This window comes from Phaseolus vulgaris, chromosome 1, assembly GCF_000499845.2.
Source record: "Phaseolus vulgaris cultivar G19833 chromosome 1, P. vulgaris v2.0, whole genome shotgun sequence".
Taxonomy (NCBI): domain Eukaryota; kingdom Viridiplantae; phylum Streptophyta; class Magnoliopsida; order Fabales; family Fabaceae; genus Phaseolus; species Phaseolus vulgaris.
In genome coordinates this window covers 33,624,173-33,645,614 of record NC_023759.2, presented here as the reverse complement: position 1 = coordinate 33,645,614, position 21,442 = coordinate 33,624,173, and the positions used below count along the sequence as shown (strand labels likewise).

At 29.6% G+C, this 21,442-nt stretch overlaps 1 protein-coding gene across 1 annotated transcript; it reads left to right on the top strand.

Moving 5' to 3' along the window:
• The first annotated feature begins 14,498 nt into the window (after positions 1 to 14,498).
• On the top strand, positions 14,499 to 18,368 carry LOC137813956 (general transcription factor IIH subunit 2). Its single transcript, XM_068616451.1, has 5 exons — positions 14,499 to 14,644; positions 15,013 to 15,296; positions 15,733 to 16,194; positions 16,371 to 16,746; positions 17,779 to 18,368. Exons 2-5 carry the CDS (start codon positions 15,018 to 15,020, stop codon positions 17,922 to 17,924), a joined length of 1,263 nt encoding a protein of 420 aa, XP_068472552.1. The 5' UTR covers positions 14,499 to 14,644; positions 15,013 to 15,017; the 3' UTR covers positions 17,925 to 18,368.
• The last annotated feature ends 3,074 nt before the right edge of the window (positions 18,369 to 21,442 follow it).

The following is a 21,442-nucleotide window of genomic DNA, read 5'->3' as shown; positions in this document are numbered from 1 at the left end:
TCCACATTTAATTTCTTTCACTATTTCTAATAATCACTTCTTAAAAAATGCCTTTTGGCCTACCCTCTAAGCTTCTTGATGGTAATTAAGAAGTGGGGGATCCCATTTAAAAAAAAAATACAAACTTTAGGGCAAAATGAATCTCAAACCCTTTGACTTTATACCCCAATTGGCCACAATTACGCAACGCCTATTTTTGAATAAAAAAATATATAAATTGAATTGATTAAATTTAGACAGGTTGACTACAATTATTGAACGTACAATTTTTTTATTTCTTATCTGGAATAAATTTATTCTTCATCATTTAAAATAATCAAAATTATTTTTTTTTACATTAAATTTTCATGAAAAAAAAATGTTATGATTTGGTGTGAATGTAGTTGATGAAAATTTAAATTTTATGTGTACTTGAACTAATCGAGGCAGGTGAGTTAGTTAAATTCAACAAAAGCCAACATGATTCTTCTTTGGTTGGTATTGATTGAGTATTCCCTCTCTTTTTTTTTTCTTTCTTTTTTGAATAAGTATTCCAAGCAATTCCAAATCATTCACTGTTTAGTTTATTTAAGTGGTCGATATAATCCCAACGAAAATGACATTGACAAAATAGACAAAATGAAAGAGGCTTTGGATGGATGCTCTAAGAAAATAGAATATGGACCACTTTATAATAATTTTTTTCCTAGGATTTGAAATCACACCTTCCTTATACTATAAATGGACATTGTCCTCAATAAAAGATATAATACATATAGTTAGAGATAGCAAAATTCATATGTAATACCATATTTACATCCATATTTTTCTTGTAGATAATTAATTTTATTATATGTTATGTTAGTTGGTCAATTAGTTCATTTTTTTTCACAGCAATATAGTTATAAATAGTAATGTGGGTTGATTTAATTTTTTTTACCACATCTCGCATGACACTCACAAAAATAGGTTGTTCCGCATAAAAATTACATATTAATTCTCTTGGCTCTAGATAATAGTGAATTTGTGGATCAACCCACATAAGTTAAAATCAAAATTTACATTTGAATGTTATAAAAATAATTATTTGTTATGCTTTTCACATTTTTTAATACTCATGAATTTTAAAAATAATAGTAAAATTCAAATGATAACATCTACCCTAAATAAATATGTGAAAGTTAAATCTTTCATAAAAAAAAAGTTAGAAAAAAAATTATTGTCTAAGTTATTGAAAATAGTAATTAATCATCAAATTTTCTTAACTTTAAAAGGATTTTTTCATTTTAATAACATTGGTGGTAGCTTTAAAAAAACTCTCATTTTTCACTTTTTCTCCTTATCATCCACATATATTTGAGCAATAATAATAAATGAATTTAAAATAAAAATAGTACAATAAAAGTAGTCTTGATTAAATTAATTGAATTACATAAAAAAACATTCATAATTTCAACTAAAAGTACAAATAATTGTTTTCACAATAGTAAGGAATAAACGGTACAATACTGGTTAAGGATTTGAGAAGAAATTTTAAATGTAGATTTAGATGCAACAATGGTAATAAGGATTGTCAACAAATTTTTAACCATTAAAGCAACATTTAAAGAATGTTGGTTGTCATTATTCCAATATTCTAACTCATTCATTTGTTCAAAAAAAACAAAATCCTAGGTATTTTATATAAATGTGTTAAATTGTGTTCTTTCATTTTTATTAGTAGCATGAAACTTGTGTATTCTCAATTCCTATTATAATATAAGCTAGTAACATACATAATGGACAAGTGTAATTGTTCTAACCAAGAGGAATGTTTATCAACTTAGAGCATTTAATTTAGCCAAAAACAATTATCTATAGCTAGCTGAGTTGTTTTATCTTTCAAGATTCCCTCTTATATTGGTTTTGTTCTCCTTCCTATATATAGTCTTGCTTCCAACTCTATTCCATAATAATTTTCTATCCCGCATATTCAATCAATTACCGTAATTAAAATTCTTCCCTCCTTTTTGAAAGTAAATGGGATTTTCTTCATTGATTTCCCATATCGGCATTAAGACCATTTCGTCATACTAACATTCTCGACCCATGACCTCATAGTAACAAAACTAAAAATAATAATTGAAATAAATTAAAGTAAGCAACTTACATTAAAAAAAACTTGGTCTAAAAGTATATAAGGATGAAGATTGTTCATGCTTACACTTTAAATATTTAATGATGTAGTAAAACCTTTGCTAGAATAGGAAAAAGGTTTGTATAGTTTTTCCTTTAACTTTTGCAATTTTTTAGCTTCAGTAAGTGGATCATTTTTTCATACCAAAAATTCAATGTTTTATAGTTTCTTCATTATGTCTAAAATTACATTAAATACAAACACAACACTATATTCATCTTAATATTTATCAAAGTTGACTATTATCAAGTCAATCGTATTCTTAATCAGTTTATCCTTATCTTTCACATTTTCCATCAACAAACATTAAAATTTCTAAACTTCTAAGAGATACAAGCTGAAAGTATAATAACTTGTGGTAGAAATCAAGACAATGACATCATAAAAGGGTAACAAGAACTTATAAATTATTTTTAGCTCTCTCCCATTCTTCCGGTCACAGGGTAATATATATAAGATTTTATGCATTAATATTCCTAAATATTTCAAGACATTGTTTTAATTTTGCCATTTTATTATCTAAACCTCCAACATATATTTGATTTTATTTCTAATTTAGTCCAAAAAAATCATCAGAGCACATTTAATCATTCTTGAACAATTAAATTTAATATGTGTGCACAATAACGTACATAAAAGACTTTATCATTGCATATCAGTCTGTTTTGTAAAAGAAGTTGGGTTCTTAAAGTGTTTTGTAGAATATTGTTAGTAGAATCATTATCCAAAGTGATAAAACAAACTTTTTTTCTCTAATGCTCAATCTTGTAAAAAGTCAACAATTTTCTTAAACAACTCAAAACATATGTGACGGGGAGACATATAATTAAAGTTGAAAAATATGTTATTTAATTTCCAATTATGATTAAGAAAATGGACAATAAATGTCATGAACTATTAACATGTGTCCATAAAGAAGTTATGCAAATCCTACTAAAAATGGAAGCAAAGAAGTATTTTAGCATAGTTTTTTATTTCATGTATATTTTCTCAATACCAGCCTTAATAGTGTTTCTATAAACCATAATTACATCAAGTTACAAGTAGTTGATCCAAGTCCTAAGTTTTGGATACTCAAAAAATTTGTGGGAAAAATTGTTCCTAATAATTAGTTTAGGCAATAATTCAAGATGTATTGCATGATCTACTTTTTTTACTTTCAATTTTTCATGTATATCTAAAATCATTTGACCCACATCTTTGTTTTTTTTTATCATATTTAACAACATGGTGATTTAAATTATAAGTACCATATTTTCTTCCACCAATTACATATATTTTGTTACAAAAAAAGGCACTATTTGCTCTTTTCTTTTTCATCCTTACTCATCCAAATTTGAGTAAAATATCTCCAACAATCAAATGTGTTAGCCTTATCACTTTCTTTTTTTCAAGTTCAACCATTTCAAATTGTTTTCCAACATAATTATTCTCAATTTCATTTTCAAAAAAAGGTACACTTGATGCATATCAAATTCCAAATTAGAATTTAATCACAAAATACAAGTTATGAGTTATTCACATACTAGTACAAATCCAAAACAAAATCCAAAACAAGCTCTAAAATCCATTTATATTACAAACATGAAAATTCAATTGGAAAGTTGATATTATGGGATAGTTACTGAATGTAATGGATAAGACAAGTTTTTAACATAAATTTTCATATAATTAAAACCCTCGTAGAAACTATCAGATAATATAAGTTATCATATATCAAGAAGACAACCTTAAAAAAATTTAGGCTAAAATTTTTTATCTCTTGTGATTATTGAACAAAAAGTTTCATTTTTCATATACTAGAACTCGTTGTTCTTTTTAGTGTTTATCTTGGGTAAAAAAGAAAGAAAATACATGAACTAAAATATGAACAATATCAATACATAACTATGTGGTGCATATGAATGAACTATGGAAAAATGAACTAGAAAAATCTTAGTCTTACAAGCAAGTCAACACAATATCTTAAAGAGTCTTTAATTTGATGAAAATGGATATAGTAGACATGAAAGAGAATTGGAGATTTTATGCCAACATAATTTCATTAATGGTATAATTAAATCCTCTTTTTTCTAGATGATTTTTGTCATAAAAGTCCTAAAGGATACAAGGATCCTCCATTAGATAAGGTAAAGATCACTTACTTTACTATAAAATAACGTATAGACGCGTTGTACCTTACATTTAAGATAAGATCCTTCATAATATATGTTCTTATCATTAGTCTTAAATTCTTCAAATGAATGGAAAAAAACATAACTGGAGACCTTATTAGATATATGGTATTCTTAAGTAGAATTTATATTTTTTCATTTATACGTATTAACTTTAAAACTCAATGATAAGAACTTAAGAACCACAAGAGAATTCTACCATAAAAGCTAGCTATTATAGTTGGAGAACCCAATGCTTTATATATCTTAGTCTCATGCTTTCAGTGTAGGTTAAAGTCTTAAATTGCAATTGAGTTCTGACATCCCATCTCATGTTGCAACACGAGTTGGTTATATATATTAACCCTTTGACTAGTCTTGCATGAGCTTTGCATTGTTGGCATCACTTGTTTATAATTGATAGACATCTTACATAACTCTTATACTAATTGATAAAAATGTTTGGAGAACCACATCACAACCTACCCCATCTCTAGTATCTATATGTTGCAAATTATTGATCAATGATTTAAACGATTAGTCCTTTCATATTTTTCCAAATGATTTGGCGAGTCGACCTACGTAACTGAACTTGCATTTTCATCCTTATAATATGATTCTCTTAGTATGTTTGATTTTCTTATCAAAAGATACCATAACTTATATTCAACATATAATTGATACAATTAGTAAAGCTTTACATTTATAATGACTTTACTTAACTCCAACAAAGTTTTCTATAATAATAGATATATGTGCTCTCATATAAAAGAATATATTTTTCTTTTAAAAATTAAAAAAATGATTATTTAATCACAAATAAGTTTTTCTAGACATTGGAAAAATCTTGTTGGTGTTGTTAGTTTCAAGTTCAGTCACCTCTTGGTTGTTAACAAATACTTCATAATCTAATATATATGGCATCAACTCAGCGGTAATTTTTTCACTTAACTCATAATGCTAATTAAGTTTAATGGAACTCATTTCAGAATAATATATATATATATATATATTTATTGAAAATCATAGAAAGTTTTCCTTACTTTTGTTGGGATTGGAGATCCACATCGACTAGAGATAAGGACATTTCATAATATATAAATGGGTGCAGACCTCAACCTTATGAGCCGGTTTTATGGGGTTGAGTTAGGCTTAAAGTCCACTTCTTAATATGGTATCAGAGCCATTTTGAGTCTATCCTAGCGAGTATTTGTTGGGCCTATCGTGCCACCCGCTATCGGACCACCCAAAATATATAGTCCCACGCACGAGCTTCTATCTATCACTCTCGGCGTGAGGGGGGTGTGTTGGAGATCCCACATCGACTAGAGATAAGGACATTTCATAATATATAAATGGGTGCAGACCTCAACCTTATGAGCCGGTTTTATAGGGTTGAGTTAGGCTTAAAGTCCACTTCTTAATAACTTTCTTATTTTTTTTAAAGATTAATGTGTAATTTTCGTCTTTCATATAAAACTTTCTTTTAGTTGATCACTAGAAAGTTTTATTTTAGTTCCTTAAAACCTCTCTGATAGATTTTAAACTTATCAATTCATCAATATTTTGTATAGATGTTATTTTTAGTTAATATAATAACAAAATATTTATATAATGGGGGATATTTTTTTTATAATTTGTCACGGATTAAGTTTATCATGTTAATATAGCAAACTAATAAAAGAAACAACTGGATTTAACCGTAGAACAGTTTAACTTTTAAGTCATCAAATAAGACATTTTAAAATTTAAGGATGAAATAAAAGTCAAGATTCATGATAAAAACAGGTCTGTCAAAAAAAGCTTAATTTTTTTTTTTTGTAATTTCTAATGCACAATTAAAAAAAATAAAGATGAAGATTTTTTTATTTTTTTTTACTTTGGAAATATAAAATATTTTTAAACTCCCCAACTTTAATGACCATGACTAAAAATAACAGACTTGGATTGAACTAAGTAAGAGAGGCCAACATGGTCCCAAAATGCAAGTGTCACATGTAGCTTTGTTGGGTGCATTTGATTTGAAATAGATCTTGCTCCAAAGTTGGTGCAGCTACTTTTTTAGTTTCCTCATAAAGACTTGAGATTTCAGAAGGATGGGTTGACTAACTAGAGAAAGGAAAATAAAAGCAACCATTTATAAAAAACTTGAAACAAAAACATTATTTGACAAACATTGTCTTCGAACATCTATTGCTAGTTTCTTTAACCCTAATGAACTTTACCATTATCAATTATTTCTATCTAGTTCCCATGTAAAAGGTTGAAGACTCAAAGACATGCATATATTTTTGCTTGAAAAAAAGAAGACATGCATAACTCTATTTAGCACACCTCATCCAACAAACCAAACATGTGATAACATTTATGCATATGTAAGGAGAAACATTTAATACATATATAGCATAATTCAACATTACTTGTAATAACTAGTTATATATGTGTAGGGAACTTTTTGGTATCTATCAACTATCAAGCATCAAATGCATGTTTATGTTTAGTGGGATGAGTGTGTGAATGGGCCAAAGCTTTTATGACATTTAAATTCTGAGTTCGTCATTTCGTGCCTCGGAAAAAGCATAAAAGAACTCCATTTATCTTCATAAAAGCTACCCAGAGAGAATAGTATATATTCCATGCCCACAAAGCTTTTACTCCTCTCTTTTTTTTTCTGACCATTTAAAAACAACTCAAGGTACAAATGTTTCAATTATTGTTCTCTGTTTTTTTATGAGGGTTTTTATTGTTATAGCATAATAAGATTAGTATATGTATGATTGTAGCTGCTTTATGTTATAGTGCATTCGTTAAGTTACCTCAATACTCAATAGATAAATAGAAGCTTCTATGCACCAAATCTGCATTCTTGTCACCCAAAATAAAAATTACGCAATCACCTGTTTACCTAACTGCCACCTTTTCTTAGCTCATGAACACACCTTTTGTTAATTGATTAATTAGGAAATAATGAGAGAGGTAAGTACTAATCTCCATTAATTATTAGATTTGTTTCACTTATTAAATTCTCTTTAATGGATAAGAATAAATGCTGTCAATGCCCAATGAGGTAAGTAATGCATCCAATCTAAACCTCCAAAACTAGCAATGTATCTACACCAATTTAATAACTTACATGCTTCATTTTAGATAAGCTTAAAGCTTTATATAATTTATACTAATTTTTTTATGAGTCCTTTAACGAAAATATAGAAATAATCTAAAGTTTCTATGTACATCACTTTTATTCCCTCTATTATCCTTTATTCATTTATTTATAATAGTTGTGGAAGGTTTCTTCATCAAAATCGAAGAAATTATATAATTTTTTTTATATTTTTAATATAATTTGTGAGTTCTCTTTTATACTTTTTAAATTTTTTTATTTCAATTTCATTTATGTGTCATTAAATTTTCTCTTTCTGTCATAATTAATTTTCATATCATCATATTTTTATACACTACAAGAAAATCATGAAATAAAACCATTTTAAAGACAAAAAATAATTAGTTGCTATAGTGAATAAATTAGAAACCATTTTAGAAACTAATTTTTTTTTTGTTTCTAAATTAGTTTCTATGATTGTTAAATGGTTTCTAAATTGGTATCTAATTAATTACCAAAAAAATTTCTATCAAATTTAGAATCTAAATAATTGATAGTTAAAACCTTAGTAACTAATTAGATACCAATTTAAAAGCTATTTAACAATAATATAAACAAATTTAGAAACTAATCATGATTTTTTTTAGTGGTGGGTATAATTGAAAAAAAATATAATCTTTAAATTTTAAAAATGATAAATAAAAAATCAATTTGTATTAGAAAAAATCAACTATAAAAGAGAAGGGGGGAAGTGTATATATGTGACACCGTCTTATATAAAACCTATTTAGTGTTATTATGTTGACTTTTGAGATAATAAAGAAGGGGTGATTAATAATAACTAATATTTTCTATTTATTTTATTTTATTGTATAAAAAATAAAATTCCATTTAATCCTCAATATAGGAATAACAAAGCTTTATAAATTATAATTCAAGTGGACATAAGCCACCAACTCATTATCAATTTCAAGTTAATATTTTTATACTTCTAATTTATTTTTGCAGTTTTATTTAACTTGTCAAGTCGTCAAGGATGGGATGGATCAACATACCATCTTTCTATGTTATATAATTTGAAGCTATATCGATATAATAATATTATAATTTAAATTATAAATTAAGATTTAATTATCAATTATAATTAAGTAATTTAATATATAAAAATAATAATCTTTTTTTCATTTATCCAACTAAAATTACGAATGGATGAATTAATTAATTAAAACTTAAAAAATATTCGCATTAAGGACACTTAAATTTATTTATATATTTAAAAAAATAATGAATGAATCCAAAATCTCCAACCTACTTAATTATAGAGGTCAATCATCCCTAACCCATTTGCAGAGAACCAAATCAGAACATTTCTGTTTATGAGACCTAATTTATGGAACTGTATATGTTTATTATTACTGAAAAGGGGAATAACTAAACACGTGAAGTTAATTAACTAATGAGGATCTTAAGATGATTAAGAAAATATTAAAAACGCAACACACTGAATACTAATCTTGTTAGGCAAATGATTACTAGTACTATTTTGCCCTGTATGATAGATCAATTAAGAGAGTGATTATTGCAGTGCAGAAGAAGTGCTTCATATAGTTGGCTCTTTCTGTAAGAAAAGGAGGTGGAAAAGCAAAGGCTTTTTTTATGCTGTGTTTCTCTTTCCCATTCTCAATCAGAGTTTGACCAACTTTCTTAATGATATTTTTCATTGCTTAGAGATAATAATTTCTTTATAAGTTTATAAAGTAATTTTATAAAATAAGTTTATAAAATTGAGTTAAGTTTTTATTCATTCTAATATTATATTATATATTATTCTGTAGGTGGGTTAGTCGTAAATACACTGAAAAACAAAATATTCTCTCGACCATATACATATATATATATATATATATATACATATATATATGAAGACATTTGGCAAACACTTTCTTGGCCACTACATATAATGAAGATGCCCCAGATCCAAGGAAAGATGAATTATTCCAACAATTACCCTTTATCTCGCAGTGGACTTTTGTTTTCTTTTTCAAAATCAAATTAAAGAAATTCTTATTCTTTGATTCCCTCCTTCATTTGTTACCACTCCCTTTTTTTTTTTCTCTCTCTCTCTTTCACTTGTGATGCTGAGAAAATAAAGCTGATTTGAAGAAATATGAGAAGCGGAATAAGATAAATTTAAAGTTAAACTGTTCTGTTGGGTCCAAGCAAATAAGCACCCACACACACTCTATGAAATGAGATGAAATGAAAATTGTGACGAAATTTGGTCAAATGTTTGCTAAAACCCACAACTATTTTTAAGAATCCAATGGGTCTGCGCGTTAATCACGACACATGTTTAGCTGCTTATGACAATCTCTCTCTAAGTTGGGAAGCAAAAAGGTGTAATTAATAGGATGTCACAGTTTTCCATTTGAAGTTGTTGGGAGGAAGACAAAGTGGAGTGGTGAGTGACAAGTGAATGCATTGGGGAATGTTATTAATTTGGGGGTACCTATCATGTTTAATTATTAACTAGTTGATGCCCAAGCTTTGTGTTTCTCTAAGCAAAGGGTATGAAAAGTTGTATACCCTTTTTCTTAAGAGGAAGTTTTGGTTGTTTTCTTCAGGCTGGTGTTTCTTTTGGAGGATGTAATGCCTGGAGTGTTACTTAAATAAAGCATATTGTATTTATAATGGTATTTGGGTAATCTACTTTTTAAGGACTGTGTTCTCACTGCATTGAATAGGATGTTGAAACTTGAAGCTACAAATTTAGTTTGATTAGGTTTTGGTAGTGAAATGAATAATACCCTCAAGATGATTTCAATGAGAAGTGATTTTTTTGGTAGCTTTGGCCCACTTTATCTTCATCATTGTATAGGTAGTAGGTGACCCACCACAAGGGAGTTTTCATGTTGTACCAAGAACAGATTGGAATTGCTCTGACCACTGACTAGGAATGGAGGGAAAGGGAAGAAAGGGACATGATTTGGTAGTTTTTGATCATTGAAGATCAAACCACTGCATTGGCATTAGATGAGTTTCTTTCCCACTCTTCTTTTATTCTCACAATGTCCTCAACCCAAACACATGTCACAGATCTGTGGGTGGATTCTCTGACAATTTCCTCTGAAAAAGATTATGCTTTGCACAACTTTACTAGGGAAGGATTAGAGAATCTATGTTAATCCCTTCCCACATGGAGTTTACAAATAAGTTGTAGAGATTATTTCAAAACAATATGTTTTTAATATTTTTGTAGTTTAGCAGCACAGATACTCACTCCACTTTGATTCTTATTTCACTTTTTTAACATTTATTATTATTCTATCTTTTCTTGTTTGTTTGTCTTGTTGTACATAAATTTTTAGCATGGACCTGGGAACCCAATGGAGAGGCCCAATTAATAGCAATAATTGGGACCAATTACAATAGTGTGTATCAATCATGCAACCCCCGACTTTAACTTTATGACACAGAATAACTAATTCATCAGTCCATAATATATATTTCAACAGTTTTGGGCATAACAGATTTGTTACTAGTTCAACAACTTCAAAATTCAAACAACCTTTTAAAACAATTTTGACCAAGTCCAAATAATGGACTCGTTTCTCCCAATGTGTCAGATCATTAAACATTGGTAACAAGTAGTATAAAATATTTCATTTTAATTATATTAAATTTTTTTATTTTATATAATCAAAGATTAAAATTATTTTTTAACAAATATTACATACTCATTTTTGTGTATCATTTCTTATATTTAATATTAATGAGATAATATATTAATTAAAGTATACATCTAACAATATTATTCAATATATGAATAAAAATATTATGTAATACATATTTTAATTTCAAGAATCATTAGAAAAATAATATAATATTTTCTTTAATTTTTTACAATTTTGAATTAATTCTACCATATGATATAATTTTTCTAATTATAATAAGTTAACTTATCATCAACAATTTAAGAAAATCATATTTTTTATTTTTTAATTTACTATATCAAAGGTTTTAATTTTTTTATAAAACTCAAACTCATTACATACCTCCTAGAGATCTTTACCTTTAAAAAAAAAAAATATGAAAGAGAAGTATAAGTTTGACTTTAGAAGGAGACTCTAACAAAATTTGAGACTTTTGTCCCAAAACACCAAATGGTTTTATCAGCTATGCATAAGGATAAGAGATGAAGAACAAAATGAATAAGAAGTATTATCATTTTCACAAGAAAATAACACTTACAAATATCAACCTTTTTAATTCACTTTTGTTTGAGCGAGAGCTTCTCTTTGAAGCAAAAATCTATCCGAAAATAATTTTATGTAACAGGTCAAAACAATTCTAAAACCTAAAAAAACACAAAACTATCCTAATAGTTTCAACATTTTGAAAGAATTCAAAATGTTAAAATACAATAACCTATTGTTCATATGTTATATTTGAATAATTTCAACCCAAAATATCATTCAAAACTCAACGTACCATTCACTATCATTGAATTTTGAAGTTATTACACATACCAATTAAATAAAACTACAATCTAATCATTTTTATCAAGTTTCAAAACTCAATTAAATTTGTTTTTTCATTCCAATATTCCTAAAGTTTTAGTCAAAATAATCATGACTATTCAACGTTAACTTTTAATTCTACATGTATATACCTAATCATTCAAATTCATATTCATTTTAAATTCTTAAATTCTTAAATGTAACTCATTGAAAATAATTCATCAACAATAACTTCATTTATCTAAAAGTGACTTTGCACTCCAAACAACAGTAACCAAAAAGTGTTGGAGAACACCAAATTCTAGAGACTTTGAACTCAAATCTATTGAGTTGATTTGATCATTAACATACCATCTATTGAAAAGTAGGATGTATATGATTTTAACAGAGATAAGAGAAGGAGAGTTAGAGAGAATAATTCCTTTTTAAGAAAAGAAAGAAGAAAGAAGAAAAAAAAATTATGGTATGGCTTGTGGGTAACAAACCAAAATGCTCTTAAATGATATTCTAACTTTGTTAAGTGAATGATATATGATATTACAAAGTTTTATTAAAAGATAAGATTTGTAAGTTTTGAGCATGCAATAATGATTATAATTTTTTTCGTGCTTTTTGTGTTTTTTTATAGACTCTTGAAAAATATTAATATAGAGAAATTAATGTCTTGATATTTGTACTGTCTAGGGTGAAAGGTCAATTGAAAGGTTGCACCGAAAGGTCGGGTCGAAAGATCGGGCCGAAAGGTCAAATACAAAAAATAAATAAATTAAATTAAATTAGTTAGTGTAACAAAATCCATAAAACAAACCCAAAGATACATGTGTGTGTTTAAAAAATATTAGGTGCAAAAAGAAAAGACCCCACAGCTTCTAAGCCCAATAAGAGAGTCTTATAAATAGATGTTCAACCTAAAAGGTAAGTAGAGTGAATTTATCTGATAATTAACTAGTACCAATTCTGACTTTGTGGCATCGGAGCACCTTTCAGGTACACACACCCTCATCCGTGAGAGGAGACCGAGACCAAGAATTGAGAGATCCAATTGACCTAACTCTGAGAAGTGAGAGTCTACAAGTCATATTCAGGTCTAAGCTGAAAACCCGGACCGAGAGATCTAAGCCAAAAGTCCAAACCGAAAGTTCGCACCAAGAAAAAACACCGATAAGTCAACCGCCTCAGAAGAAAGAAGATTGTATCTTCTTTCTAAACTCTTGCAAGAACAATATTTATTTAAAATTATAATCATAATTTTATTTAGAAAGTCTTGATATGATGATATGTATGATGTAATATATGATTTATTTGATCTAACCATAATATAAAAGTACGTTTTATATGTAAAATATCTTAATATAATTTTTGTTCCATGTTATAATATCTTTACAGAATAACAAAACTATAAACACTAGTTTATGCATATGAGAAACTGATGTGCAGTCATGCAAAAGTATTTACTTAGAAGGTTCATTTATGAATAGAAATATGTGTGGGGTTTGATTTTCTTTATTAATTTCTTATAGTAGTTTGGATGGTATTTTTAATTGTTAATATTTATTAATAACTAGGTGTATCAATATATTTCATTTAATTAATAAGTTAAATTGAAAATAAAATGTATAATAAATAACTTGTTAATTAAAATAATGATATATATCAGGTAAAAAAGCATTAGTTTTTATTTTGAGATTTTTTTATTGAGAATTTGAGTTCATATTAAAAAAGTTATTTAATTAATTTCAATGTTAGCATTCATAAGTAGATTAATAAAAGATATATTATTGAACGAGTCATATATATATATATAGTAATCTATCATATTATTAATATTCTGTTCACAATAACTCTATAACAGCACAATTTATAGTCTTTATTATAAAAAAAAGTTAAATTATAACTAAATATTTTATTAAAACAACTAGTATACTAAAAATATAAATATAATACAAATAATTTTATTATGAAACTAAAATTAATTACATGTTAACATGAACAACATTATTATGGTGATTTATACATTTCAGCTATTGATTTGTCTGTTTGATTAATGACAGGGTGCCTTTACCGAGTTGGTCACCAATCCAACTCGTAAAACGTGTGATGCATTCAAAAATAAAAAAAAAATAGAAGAATTTAAATAAAATTTCAAAGTATTTAGAAACATATTTCAGTTAAAAAAAGTAAAAGTAGAAAGAGGAAAAACACCTCTATACACAACACAAAAATACATTATACATTTTTATTTTTCTTGTTTCATCCTATAGAGTAGTTTCTGGATTATATTAACACAGAAACTCATTTGAAAAAAAACTTTCAGATTATATAATTTGGAAAGTAATTATGCACCTTAATCATGCATCTGAAAAAGGGATAATCTAGAAGCTAATTACAAATTTGAAAAATGATTTCCGGAATAAATAATCTGAAATATTATAGAGAGATATTTTTAAAAATTCGAAAATTTATTGAGGAAAGAGAAGAAGGTATGGAGGTGCAGGAAGAATCAGTCCACATATGATAAGTGTAACAAAAAGCCCAAAAAGCCCAATTTGTTGGTTTGGGAACTGAAAAAAACAGGACTTGGGCGTGTTGCTGTGTGACTTGCGTGAGAGGATTTGGAGAGTAGAGTTGCAGAGAGAGAGGAACCTTCAATACTTGGGGTTTTCTTCCACTTGCGTATTTGTGCTCAATTTGAACTCATTGCTTCATATTTCAGGTTATTTTCTACACTCTTCAGATTCATTCATTTCCTTTTCGATTATTGCAAATGCCGTACGTAGGTTCCCGCTTCAATAATATCACCTTCAATGCTACTGCCTAGATCCTTTAAATCTCCTTGCAATTACTTTTCACTTTGCATCTCTTCAATTCTCTTTTTCCAATTTATTTTTCTAATTCCGTTTATTCCTCGTATGCGGATGCGACTAAATTAGCAGTATATAGGTTACGCAATGATCAATGATTCAGTTCTGCTTGTTTGGTTCCACCGAAATTTCGTGATGTGCTGAAGTTTCAGTATAAGATGCGGATTTTGTTTGGTTGCTACTGTTATTGGTTAGTTAACTGTTGCATATTTTGGTTTAGAAATTATGAATAATGTTGCTGAAAGGCCACTTAATGGAGACGTAGAGGATGATGACGAGGATGATGGTGCAGACCTTGAAGCCTGGGAGAGAACTTACGCAGAAGATAGATCATGGGAGGCTTTGCAGGAGGACGAATCTGGACTTCTGCGCCCCATTGATACTACAGCCATTTACCATGCTCAGTATCGCAGGCGCCTTCGTACCCTTGCTGCCACTGCGGCTACTGCACGAATTCAGAAGGGGCTTATACGATACCTGTACATTGTCGTTGACCTGTCTAAGGTATTTAATTATAGATTCTGTTTATGCTCGAGTCGTGTGGCATGGAGTGGTGCTTTAATTACTTGAAAATTGGATTTTGAATGGAGGATGTGTGCTCATGATAGGTACATTTTGTCAATAAAATTGGGAAAGATGAATTTACTTAGGTTCCTCGGATGACATTTCTTCCAATATATAAACCGAAGTAGGTTGTTCATAAGCGTGTTGCACTCTAACTAGTGTTTCTGTGTGGAGCTGTATGCCTAAAAAGCTGTTAAGAAACTGCTTATGAACTAACAAATATATTGTTAAACTTGTAATTGAGGTAATATCTGTGATAATAATAAAATTACTGGTAGAAATTTATAATAAGAAATAAAATGTAGAACATTGCAGTTACATGTATATCCTTTTAATCTCATCTTGTATATAATTCGGTTTCTGTTATCATGTGAAGGCAGCTTCAGAGAGAGACTTCCGACCAAGCAGGATGGCTGTGATTGGGAAACAGGTTGAGGTATTTATCAGGGAATTCTTTGATCAGAATCCACTTAGTCACGTTGGTCTGGTGACTATAAAAGATGGGATTGCTAATTGCATAACAGAACTTGGTGGCAGTCCCGAGTCTCACATCAACGCTATGATGGGTAAACTGGAATGCTCAGGTGATGCCTCCTTACAAAATGCACTAGAGCTTGTTCTTGGATGTCTAAATCAAATCCCATCGTATGGTCATCGAGAAGCTCTTATCTTATATTCGGCTCTCAGTACGTGTGATCCTGGTGATCTCATGGAAACCATTCAAAAATGCAAAAAGAGTAAAATAAGGTGCTCAGTCATTGGTCTTGCTGCTGAAATGTTTGTATGTAAACATCTGTGCCAGGAAACTGGAGGGACTTATTCTGTTGCGCTAGATGAGGTTAGTTTATTGATTTTGATGGAAAAAACTGCGTGTAGATGTAAATCCTCTATATTTCAACCTTAGTTTGAACAAGGACTTCAAATATTTCTGATTACCATTGAATTTGTTTGCATTTTTCAAATGTTTGTTAGTTCATGAATACTCATTCATATACTTATATACATCTCGCGCAGTCCCACTTTAAAGAGTTGATCCTGGAGCATGCACCACCACCTCCTGCAATAGCAGAGTATGCCACTGCTAATTTAATTAAGATGGGTTTCCCACAACGATCAGCTGAGGGTTCTGTCGCAATATGCACATGTCATGAAGAGGCTAAGGCTGGAGGGGGATACACTTGTCCAAGATGCAAAGTTCGTGTCTGTGAGCTTCCCACTGAATGTCGAATCTGTGGATTGACCCTTATTTCTTCACCCCATTTGGCAAGGTCATACCATCATCTATTTCCTATTGTGATGTTTGATGAGGTCTCTCCATCGTCTCAAAATGACTCTAGCCGCAGTTTTTCCAATACTTGTTTTGGTTGTCAACAAAGTCTTTTTACTCAGGGTAAGTGTCTTCCAACATTTCCATTTCTGGTGCTCTACAAATTTATATTGTTGCCAACATATTATGTCTAATATATACTCATCATACATGGTAAAGATTGCAAATAGGTCTTTAATTTCATAAGTAAGATTTTATCGTCCAGATTTTATATAAGTTCATAAATTGGTAATGGAAGTTGTTTCAGGTTTCATTCTGTTTAAACTGGTTTGTATATGTATTATCTTATAATTAAAGGACCTAACCATAGTAAAAGAGATTAATAATAGTCTTTGAGAGATGGGGTTGGCTTTTAATCTTTTTCACCCACCAATCCAAGCTTTAAAATTCAACACTACTTCCATTGTGCAAGCGGACGAAAGGAAATTATCATATCTGTGATAAACATCTCTATTAACCACCCAGAGCATTGAAAGTTGTAACATTATGACCTGTAGAGTTCGTACCTCTGACTGTGGTGGCTTTAGTTTTTTAGACGGCAGATAAACTATTTATTGTGCAATATGCTTATGTGTCAGAAATATATTTCTATCAACTATGATATTATTTTGCATGACAATAGGGAATACTTTTTAACTTGACGCAAAAGCTTTGGCTTTCTTGTTGTAATGTTGATGCATCTATGTTTCAATGCAAGAGTTGATGAAGTTATGTAATAGACCCCAGATTTTAAATAAGAACTACGGCTGCTTAAGGAGCATGTGGAGAATGTTGGATTCCAATAACGATGTGTATGCTTTAAGCTGTTATTACAGTACAAGTACCAAAGAATTTGAAATTTTTGAAGGAACATATGATTTTAAGTGGTTGTGGTCATATTTCAGGAACATATGACAAAATATTGACTTGTTTTGGTTAAGGTATTTAAGCTTTGTGTGATATTGAGTGATTTACTTACAGAAGCCTACTGCTTAAAATCTTCAGTGAAGGCTCTAAAATTCCTTGTCATTTTTCTCTTTTCTTCCTAATAGTATTGCATATATATATGTTCTTGCTCAATTTTCCTAAACTCCCCTCTATTAACTCTTAACACAGGAAACAAGCCTGGACTTTCTGTCATTTGCCCGAAATGCAAACAACAGTTTTGCCTTGATTGTGATATTTACATTCATGAGAGCTTACATAACTGCCCAGGCTGTGAGAGTTCCAGGCATTCTAAGTCTGTAACTGCTTCCCAATGATTGCCAGTCTTCTGCCGCGACTTAAAATGGCCATCTTAATGGTGTTCTATGTTGTCTCTCTGTATTGCCATATTGCATCCACCTACTGCACCCATGAATTAGTCCGGTGCCAAGTGACTGACTAACATTATCATCCTCTCATTGATCACCATGGTTTGGCGGCCCTTGATGCCAGCCCTTGATCAGTAAATGCTTTTGCAGGACAGACAACAGAAGCGATATTTTTTATACAAGGATGAGATTAAACCAGCATCTGATAATTTTCCTTCTTTCCTTTGCTGGAAATTAAGGCGCATGTAAAATGTCTCCATTGCGCTTTTTAAATCAGTGGACTGACAGTCATTCTTGCTGGCAGATAAATTTTGATCATTAAATTAAATTACCATTGCTGGCTTTGTATGAGATATTTACGTGCGTTTTGCTTAACAAACAGTTTTGATCTTCTGATTTCGGCTAACATATTTCATAACCGTGGTCGGAAATTTAGTCAGGCAGAATATTTGATTTCGAAAGAAAGTTATACATTATCATTTTTGCGGGGCCCATTTGAAAGTTTTTTTAGGGAGTTAGTTTATTAGAGTTTATGATTTCTATAACCTTCATCTTGTTTATTTAAGAAGTTCCGTTGCAAAATTTAGGATATAAACTCGATAAACCCTTGTTTGTTATAACATATTTTCCAAATGTTAAAAGTGGCTTTTACAATAACTCTAAATAAGAGGATTCTAAAATTCTAAATAAGAGGGAGGTATTATGCCTAATGCAGGCACTAGGGGTGTGAGAGCCAGTAAGGTTGTCTGAACCCATTTCCATTTGATTTAAAGTGCATCATAATTTAATCTGCTAAAGTTTAAGAATTGTTATATGCTTGTTTGTTCACTTTAGAAGCTCATTTTACCTGTTCCCTTGGGTGTAGTATGTTCGAACCTTTCATTTTAAAGTTCATTTTAAGAACATAAATTTAGTCTTGTATCCTATGTTTTTTTTTTTTCAATTAGAGTATTACACAGATTATCAGTTATTTGTGGAGTCATAGTTGCAGTGATGATTATCTTGTAGAATAAGGAGAATGCGGAGGGAAATGAGATTATCGGAGGCTGTTTCTTACTGCACCTTCGTAGCCTTTCAGGATAGGCAAAAAGATGATTTTGTCTTTAGAATAATATGTTTGGGTTGTAAAATTTGGAAATGTTATTTTTTCTATTTACAACACCTCCTGGATTTTATAATCTGAAAGGTGTTATTAGATTTTGTACCATCTAAAATATATTTTATTTTTTAAAAAAGTTCATTCCAAATTACTCAAAGTATTCTTGAATTTGGTAATAGTTTTTGGATTGTATAATCTGTAACACTTTATTATAATATGTATTATGGATGGTACAATCTTAAAGATATTAGAAATATCTTTTAGATTGTACAATTCTAACATAATTTTAATTTGTATAATTTCAAAGATATTTCTGAATTTAAAATTATCTTTTGAATTGTGTAATTTAAAATATATATTATAATAAAGGAGTGTTATGAATTTTATAATCTGTTGAAATAAGAAAAAAACAAAAAAAGTGAACGGAAAATTCTAAGATATAATCAGAAGGGTAAGGTTGAAATTAATTAAAAAAAGAAGTTGAAATTAATTAAAATAAAATAAAAGAGAAGGTATGAAAGTGTTGGGAGAATTTGCCTTATCGGATGAGTGGCGTTTTCTGATTTCTCTGTTCGGTTTGGGCCATTGAAGTTTAATAGTAATGTGGCTTTGTTTAGATATTCTATTAGAAGTACTTACATGAAATAAACTTAGTTATGTAAGTTAATTTGTAGAATTTTTTTTGCATCAATTTTTCTGTAAGTTGATTTTTAATTGATACGGAAGATAAATAATTTTGACTTCTGAAGAGTTTTGTTTTATTTTATTTTTGTTTTTTCTATAATTACTTCCTAAAAAGTGTTTATTCAATGGCACCCTAAAACAGTAGTCTCTCTAATAAGTCGGGTTTGGAGCTAATATTCCTTCGGCAGATGTTATTTGCACCTCTCTGTTTTATTAATTTACTTCTATTTGAGAACTTCCAGATTTAAGAGTTAGAAAACTAATTTTATAGGATATATTATTAGAACGAGGATCTCAAGGTGGATGGAGGAGGTCTGTATTTTCAGAAACCCTACATAATGTAAATTAGAAAGGGTGAGCTGATTTTCTGAAGGCACTATGAAAAGATTATTTAAAAAATTAAAAGGGGGTGTAAGTAGTAAAAGGCCATTCATTCATGGTCACCTAATCCAGTGGGCACTGAGCAACATAATATTTCAACACTATAACTTTGCATATTGTTGTGCCATAAATAAATGAAAAGTATATTTGCATGAACTAGATTTATTATAAAGTTTAAATAATAATGTTGGAAGTACTCTTCTAAAGTTGAATTTTTACTCCTTAAAAGAATGAACTCGCTAATGTCATAACTGAAAGCTAAGAAGCTACCTTCTCTATTAACAAGGCTTGTTTTGAGGTTCTTTAATTTTTTTTTTCATTTCAGATTACAACTTGATAGCGGATGACAATATAGACTCAATACAAACTCTCGTTAGGATAGATTCTAAATGACTTTGATACTATTTTAAGAAGTGACTTTTAAGCCTAACTCAACCTTACAAAATTGACTTGTAAAATGAGGTTTGCACCCACTTATATACTATGAATTGGTCTTATTTCTAGTTGATGTGATATCTCCAACATACATGTTATATCAACGAAATTTTCCCAAGCGTGTATTGCGTTAGTATGGATACGAGCAAACTGTTCCTCGACTTCCAATGCCGCATGGGGGGGGGGGGGTTGCTTTGGTCGTTATAAATGAAATTTGGTTACAGTTTGCCAACCATCTCGTCACAGGTGTGACAATGTCATATCCTCTATGTGCATGTGTATCCAAGTACATGCAGTGCTTTAAGATCGTGTCACACCCATACATAATGAGCGGTGTAGATGAGGATCGATTGAGTGTACACCCATGTCGTCATGGTCGCAGTCCCCAGGATGACGAGATAAATCCCTCATCCCTGTAGGACCTTCCATGTCCAATAAGTTATTATGTTGTTGAACTGATTAATTGTTAATTTGCATTAAGTTTATTTATACACATGATTTTTTTTTCATTTGAGCGTCTTGTGGGGTGTATTTAGGCGGATCGTCAATGTTCTGCAACGGATGGTTGACTATTGCCACGTCACTGAAGGCACTCTATCATGAGAGGGCACACTGTTTGCACTCTAGTTTGCGCGGAGTGTGACCAATAATGGGGCAATGTATACTAGATAGTCTCATGCAGTACATGGGTGTCATTAGGGATAAAGTAGTGTGGTTAAATTTATATATGATGCATTTTTTTAGTTCTTTCAAATAGATAGGTCTTTATATGGACACCTTTTAATATTATGTATTGTTTTACTCATGCTTTGTTTTATTTCAATGAATGTTTATTCTATGTATACATATTTGCCAAAATAATTGTAAA

Excerpts from the sequence above, each read along its gene's own strand:
- LOC137813956 (XM_068616451.1), top strand. The coding sequence starts at position 15,018 with ATGAATAATGTTGCTGAAAGGCCACTTAATGGAGACGTAGAGGATGAT. Across the intron at positions 16,195-16,370 it reads ATTCTGTTGCGCTAGATGAG|TCCCACTTTAAAGAGTTGAT; the intron begins GTTAGTTTATTG and ends CATCTCGCGCAG. Across the intron at positions 16,747-17,778 it reads ACAAAGTCTTTTTACTCAGG|GAAACAAGCCTGGACTTTCT; the intron begins GTAAGTGTCTTC and ends CTCTTAACACAG.